At 41.7% G+C, this 6,795-nt stretch overlaps 1 protein-coding gene across 20 annotated transcripts in view; it reads right to left on the bottom strand.

Moving 5' to 3' along the window:
• Positions 1–5,520: 5,520 nt before the first annotated feature.
• LOC127577657 (mucin-13-like) overlaps positions 5,521–6,795 on the bottom strand; it is an 88,955-nt gene continuing 87,680 nt past the window's right edge. For all 20 annotated transcript variants that reach the window (XM_052029094.1, XM_052029111.1, XM_052029130.1 and 17 more), the window contains exon 20: positions 5,521–6,355. In XM_052029094.1, coding sequence (XP_051885054.1) covers positions 6,296–6,355 — 60 coding nt within the window. In that variant the 3' untranslated portion in view covers positions 5,521–6,295. The remainder of the gene's footprint in view (positions 6,356–6,795) is intronic.

The raw sequence follows: 6,795 nt of genomic DNA, 5'->3' as shown, positions 1-6,795 counted from the left end.
AAAATGATCAGGATGTAGGTGGATGTTATTAAATTTCACATGGCACTTTCTACTGCTAAGTGTTGTAATTCTGTATGCGTGATTTTCACTTTTCTGCCTTTGTAGGAAGGATAAGATTTGTTTCACCAGTGACCTGTAACCTTCTATCACTTGGAAAGACAAGGAGCACAGGTGCAAGGAAACACCACCATCTTAAAGTCACCCCTCCCCCCACTGAGTTATTTGACCATCCTACCTTCAAAATAAATCACCATCATAACCATAACAAGATCCTGGAACCCTGCTGTGAGAGTAACCTCACCACAAACACTGCAGCTATTCAGAAAGGGGATGCACCACCACCACCACCTCAAAGGTACGTATTAATAAAATGCTGACCTTGCCTGTGATGTCCTGAGAGAGAGTTGAAGGCTGCACTTCAGGCTGGTATTTGGTTGATGCCACATGGGGGTGCTGCAAGAAGTCTTGTTGATTCCCCAAGTTTAAATCTATGTTCCCAGGTCTCAGGCTTTATACAATCCAATTTCAGAACAAATCCACAATGCAACTAAATTGCAGAAAGAGATTAAATACCCAATTACATTATATAGCACGTTAAGCACAAATGACTGATGCTATAGTTCTGGGCAGATTCACTTCAGTACTTTCAAATGTTGTGGCATGGAATTTCAATTACCATCAGTCCATTGGTCTGGAAATGGGAGGAGGATAATACCAGGGGAATTGCCTGTCCGAAGTTGATTTCAAATCTCCTCCTCCCAGTTTTCCCAGTGGGAAAGGAATGAACAGTGAAGCTACTGCAGGAGGTATTCTACATGTTGATCATGCTAATGAAACCTGCACAATCTAACTTAATTTGGGTTGCTATTTTTACTATGGGAGGCCTGATGTGCAGGTTCTGGAGAAACACAGCAGCTCTATGCTGGTGGTGAGGACAGCATTGGGGAGAGGGAAAGAGCTTTCATAGATCTCTTTGTGGCCAGAAGAAGGTGGATGCTTCATCCCAACCCTCAAGGTTCCTTAAGGTAAGAAAAACGTACATAAAGGCCTCCCACCATATCCAGGATATGGTGTCCAACTGGTGGTCAGGGATTTGGTCCTCTGCCTTAGGTGTTGAACCCCTTCCCACTGTGGTGATGGATCAGAACTCCATGGGATCTTCAGGAATGCCTCCACCGTCCAATCCTACAACCTGTTCCAGAGCGCTATGTCCCCAACTGGAAGCTGACCCAGTCATCAGGATGACTGTTGGATAGGGAATCTGTCAAGGCCAAAAGACACACACTGTCAGGTGGGTAATCTAGACTTCTAGGATCCCCACTTCTCCTCTCCCTGCAAATATCCAGGTCAGTATTTTTGATCAATACTGTCAGTATTTTTCCTTCTTTTTACCTTCTTTATCTTTCCTGAGAGGAGTCTTGCATTATGCATCTCTGAAGCTAATTGAATTTACATCTCAGCCTTACAATTGTTTATAATGTACAGTAGTTCTTAAAGCCGCACCTATTTCTCTTTGTTTTCTCTCCCAGTTTTTGTGATAAAGGCACACAACTGTTATTGGGGGTGATAATCCTCTGGAAAATGTTGTGATCTCACCTGAAATCAAGAAGAAATCATAGCGGAGAAGGGAAAATTGAGCTCTATCAACACCTCTGCATTTTACCTCCTCCTAACCACCTCTCTCTCTCACAATGAAACCCACCTGCACCCTTCCCCCCTCACCACCCAGGCCACAGTTGGTTCCTTTTCCTTCCACAAGTAAGTGATGGTGGGGGCAGGGGAGGGGTGCTTGAGAGGCAGATGGGGGTTGGAATGTAGGTTCTTTTGTCCCTGGGCTGCCAAATGGCGACTGTCAGTCGGCTCCAGGGAGTGACAGGAAAGGAACAATGCATGGAAAGTTCTATAAATTCTATGATAAGAAGGATGCTTTAGGAACGTGATATACTTGGTAGAACTGCTAAAATGATTTTTCAAGGACGTATGCTTACTGGTATATTTAACTCATAAGGCTAAGTCTCTCTGTGCTGGAGCTGGGGACTGTCCCACATCCACCCCTTCCTCCAGCACCACTTGCATTGTGGCAACATCAATAAGGCATATGGAAAACTGCAGCAGATCCTCTCCTAAGAAGTGAGCAAGGATCAGTTAAGAATTCACGGAAGCATAAAAAGTTACATAAGCACAAATTACAGCTCTGGGAGTAGAAAAAAAAATAGAAGCAGCAGCCTGCCTATGTAACAGTTTCAGATCATAGTAGTCGTGATGTATCTAGCTGCTTCTTAGTGTTTTGTACCAATGGGCCAACTTCCTCATTACACAGTCAAGCCTTTTGGTTGATCAGTGGGGAGCGCAGGTTCAGGGCCCACTGGAATAGTGACACTGGAGCTGACCAGTCTGATGCAGTTGTCTCTCAGTCAGTGCAAGGCCTGCAAAGACTTGTATAAGTTTAATAGCACAGAGGAACAAAGGACTGCAGATGCTGGAATCTAGATGAAAAACACGATGATGCTGGAGGAACTCAGCAGGCCAGGCAGCATCTGTGGAAAAAAGCAGGTGGTCAATGTTTCGGGTCAGGGCCCTTCTTCAGGACTGAAATTAGGAAAAGAGGAAGCCCAATATGTAGGAGGGAAAAGCTGTAATCGAGGTAGCTGTTCACCCAGCTAGTTTCATAACTTTCAGTGCTAATTTTCACCCAGCTCTCCAATTCACTTGAATTATCTCTGACACCTCTCTCTCCTTCCTTGATCTTTCCGTCTCCATCTCAGGAGATTCCTTATCCACTGACATCTTCTACAAACCCACTGATGCCCACAGTTAACTCAATTACAGCTCCTCCCACCCTGTCTTTTGCAAAGATGCTATCACTATTTTTCAATTTCTCTGTCTCCGCTGCATCTGCTCCCGTGATGAGGCTTTCCACTCCAGGACATCCGAGATGTCCAACTTCTTTTCTAATCGGGGCATCCCCCCGACTGTGGTCGAGAGAGTTCGCACCCATATCTCTGCCATCTCCCACACCTCCGATCTTACTCCCACTCTCTCTTCCGAGCCCCAATAGAGATAGGGGCCCCCTTGTCCTCACATTTCATCCCACCAGCCTACGTATCCAACACATCATTCTCCGCCACTTCTGCCATATCCAACGGGACCCTACCACCAAGCACATCATCCCCTCCCCACCCCTTTCTGCCTTTCACAGGGACCACTCTCTCCGCGACTCCCTCGTTCACTCCTCCCCCCCTACCCATCCCGGGAACCTTCCACTGCCCCCACCATAGGTGCAACACCTGCCCCTACACCACCTTCTTCACCTCCATCCAGGGACCCAAACAGTCCTTTCAGGTGAGACAGAGATTAGCCTGCACGTATCATCTACTGCACTTGGTGCTCCAAATGTGGCCTCCACTGCATTGATGAGACCAAATGCAAACTAGGTGACCGTTTCGCAAAACACCTGCGCTCTATCCATAACCGTGACGTGCATCTTCCCAGTCCTAGCCACTTCAACTCCCCCTCCCAAACTAACACTGATATGACAGTCCTCAGCCTCCTCCACTGCCAGGAGAATTCCAAGCACAAATTGGAGGAACAGGACCTCATATTTTTGTCTTGGAACCTTGCTGCCTAATGGCATGAATATTGAATTCTCCCACTTTAGATAATCCCCACCCCCCTTTCCCAACCCCCCCCCCCACCCAATTCTTCTCTTCTTCCCTTTCCTCGCCTTTTTCTCCTCTCTCTTCTTACCTTTTACCCATCCCACAGTGGATCTGCTCTCCCCTCCTCTCCTGCACCTGCCTATCAATATCCCTTACCTGCATCTACCTATCACCACCCTGTGCCCACCCTGCCTCCCCTCTTTTGTCCACCTATCACCTCTCTGCTTTTCCCTGCTATGTATTTGGCTTCCCCTTTTCCTAAAGAAGGGTCCTGACCCGAAATGTTGACTGCCTGCTTTTCTCCACAGATGCTGCCTGGCCTGCTGAGTTCCTCCAGGATCATCGTGTTTTTCATAATAGCACAGAGAAACCCATTCAGCCTATTGAGCATATGTCAGGTCCCAGGAGAAAAAAACCATCAGTGCTACTTCCCACTTTCTCCTCATATTCCTTTGGTTCTGTCCTTCAGAGCATTTTTCCAATCGAATTTAGGAGGAAGCAACAAAAGAATGAAGATGAACAAGTTTCCTGAGACGTACAGCCAGAATAGTCCATTTCTAAACTGTGATGAGGAGAGGCCTCATCTTAAGCCATCAACAGACAAAAATCTCCAACAATCCCGAATCTCAGGTTGTTTCTCAGAGCATGTAATCTTCCTTCTTGAGTTGTGGTATGTGCTCTATGTGAAGAACTAGCAAATTATAAGCAAAGTAGATTGATTCCTATTCAGTCTAGATGTTGTTATAATATTAAAATGGTGTGTACACTTGTTATCTATATGTTATAAAGAGTTATAAAGGAAAGGGTTAATATATTTAATCATAAAGCTCATCACAATCATCTTCTCTGCTTGATTTAATGGTATCATTATTGAATGATGAAGCAGACTTAAGGGACTAAGTGGCCTACTAATTTATACACGTACGAATATTTTGAAAAATTGCTCTTTAAACTACCTACAGTCTGCTGAGAGTCTTTCTGATCTCATCCTCCTTGCTCTTAAATTTTAAAATGTTTTAAATTTTATTTACAATGTGGTAACAGGCCCTTCCGGCCCAACGAGTCTGCGCTGCCCATTTTAAACCCAAATTAACCTACCTGTACATCTTTGGAATGTGGGAGGAAACCGGAGCACCCAGAGGAAGCCCACGCAGACATGGGAGAACGTACAAACTCCTAACAGACAGCGGCGGGAATCGAACCCCAATCGCTGGCACTGTAATAGCGTCGCGCTAACTGCTACGCTACCGTGCCAAGCTTCTAGCAGCTTCTCTTATTTCTACTCCATGCTCATTCTCTGAGACAATGCAAAGGGAAATCATTTCTATAAAGAGCTATGTCTTGGAGGAACGAGTTCAGGCAGAAGTCTTGAATTCAAGGCAATGTCCTTTTGTACCTGCCACATCACTTCCTGCAGACTTTACATAGCTTTACTTACTTCCAATATTTTTAAAATCATAGAAATAACCTGTAGTAATTAATCTGGAACTAATCTGGAGAGTTTAATGTCCTTTACTGATAAGGTGGGGGTTGTTTTCTGCTGGTAAATGCATATATTTCCTGTAAAAGAGAGAATATTAATTGGAGTGTTGAGCTCCAATTTCACGGTGCTGGTAGATCAGGATTTCATCTTGATCTGCCTACTTAACATGCTACTGACAAATGTTAGTTGTGCATGTGCTAAGATTCTCACAGATATTTTGACTTTGGCAATAACTGTGTGATCACACATATCATCGGTGCAAGAATGTTAAATTTTGCACCTGTACTCTTTTAACAAATGTTAATTTTATGGAACATATTTTGACTCACATTAGATTGATTTTATCAAAGTTGACACTATACAAAAGGTCATCACAAATTGCAATTAAAATATTTTATTCGTATTTATTATTTATATTATCCCAAGAACAAACACTTCTGAAAAAATTAATCAATGTAGCAATCTTCCTTAGTGATTTTAGATTATAAACTGATCATTTATTAACACATTTGACTTTCATGAACAACAATACTGCAGTAACACTGAAAGGTATGCTCTCCCAAGACATTTTGCACTAATTTTATCTTTCCGTAACTGCTCTAGGAACATTAATGAAAGTGGAATTGAATTTTAACATTTATTAAGAATTTCATATAATTTCATCCACCAGAAACAAACAGTTCAGTAAAATTGGCCGAAGCTGATTTATGATTCATGTAAGGAGTTAATGCCAAGGAAAATGACATTTCCCCCATTCTGAAGGGTGTAATTCTCTAAGATCTAACTACTATATCAAACTTTCATGAAACAAATTACATGAATTTGTTGGAAATAATCAAAACAAAAATTGACTAAAAGAATGAGTAATGAAAATGGTCAATGTATTAATTTCATTATGGATTCAAAGAACAAAGAAGTCTATTCTCCATGATATTACAAATACTGGTCAGTTAATATTTATAAGTGAATTATGTAAGTTAATGTTAGGAATTCAATATTTCATAAAGTACTGACAGAAAAGAATGTAACGTATTATCTACATTTTTTTTGCAGATGCTAACTGACCAGTTACATATTTCTAACATTTCCCCAGACTATTCAGGTCATTTCATTTGAGCCATCAGTTTCTATAATCATACTTTCTGTCCATGTTTCAGGCCTTTCTGTTGTATTCTGCTATCTCATTCCATGGCCTCTGGTGAAAGTAGTCAGCCTAAAAGAAGTGAAGAATGAGAGTAAAAGAGGTGATGACTTCTAAAGCAGTACGTTTGGACAAATATCAATTGTGCTTGAAGGTATTAACAATTAATTAGCTTCTTTGATTTGCTCTTTGCTAACTTCACTTTATGATTATATAAGTTATAAATAAGTATTGCTAACTTTGCTTAAGATTTGCCTTAAGCATGGTAAAACATCAATAATACTCTTGACCTCTCTGAACTGAACTGTGCAAAGTAACTAGAAAAACAACAATTAAGCAAGGACATTAAATACTCTTCAATATTTATGATCATTTTAATATAAAGTTTTTAAGCTTACTTGTATGGTATTAATATTCTCAAGTACAGGGAACTAATAGAAGCACTTTGCCTCATCAATTCATTGACAACAGCATTTAATTTATTTTTGTTAAATGTACTTATTACAAATGTA

The sequence above is a fragment of the Pristis pectinata genome, chromosome 1, assembly GCF_009764475.1.
Source record: "Pristis pectinata isolate sPriPec2 chromosome 1, sPriPec2.1.pri, whole genome shotgun sequence".
Lineage (NCBI taxonomy): Eukaryota > Metazoa > Chordata > Chondrichthyes > Rhinopristiformes > Pristidae > Pristis > Pristis pectinata.
The sequence above is the reverse complement of the archived record's forward strand: the minus strand, read 5'-3'. Positions and strand labels throughout refer to the sequence as shown.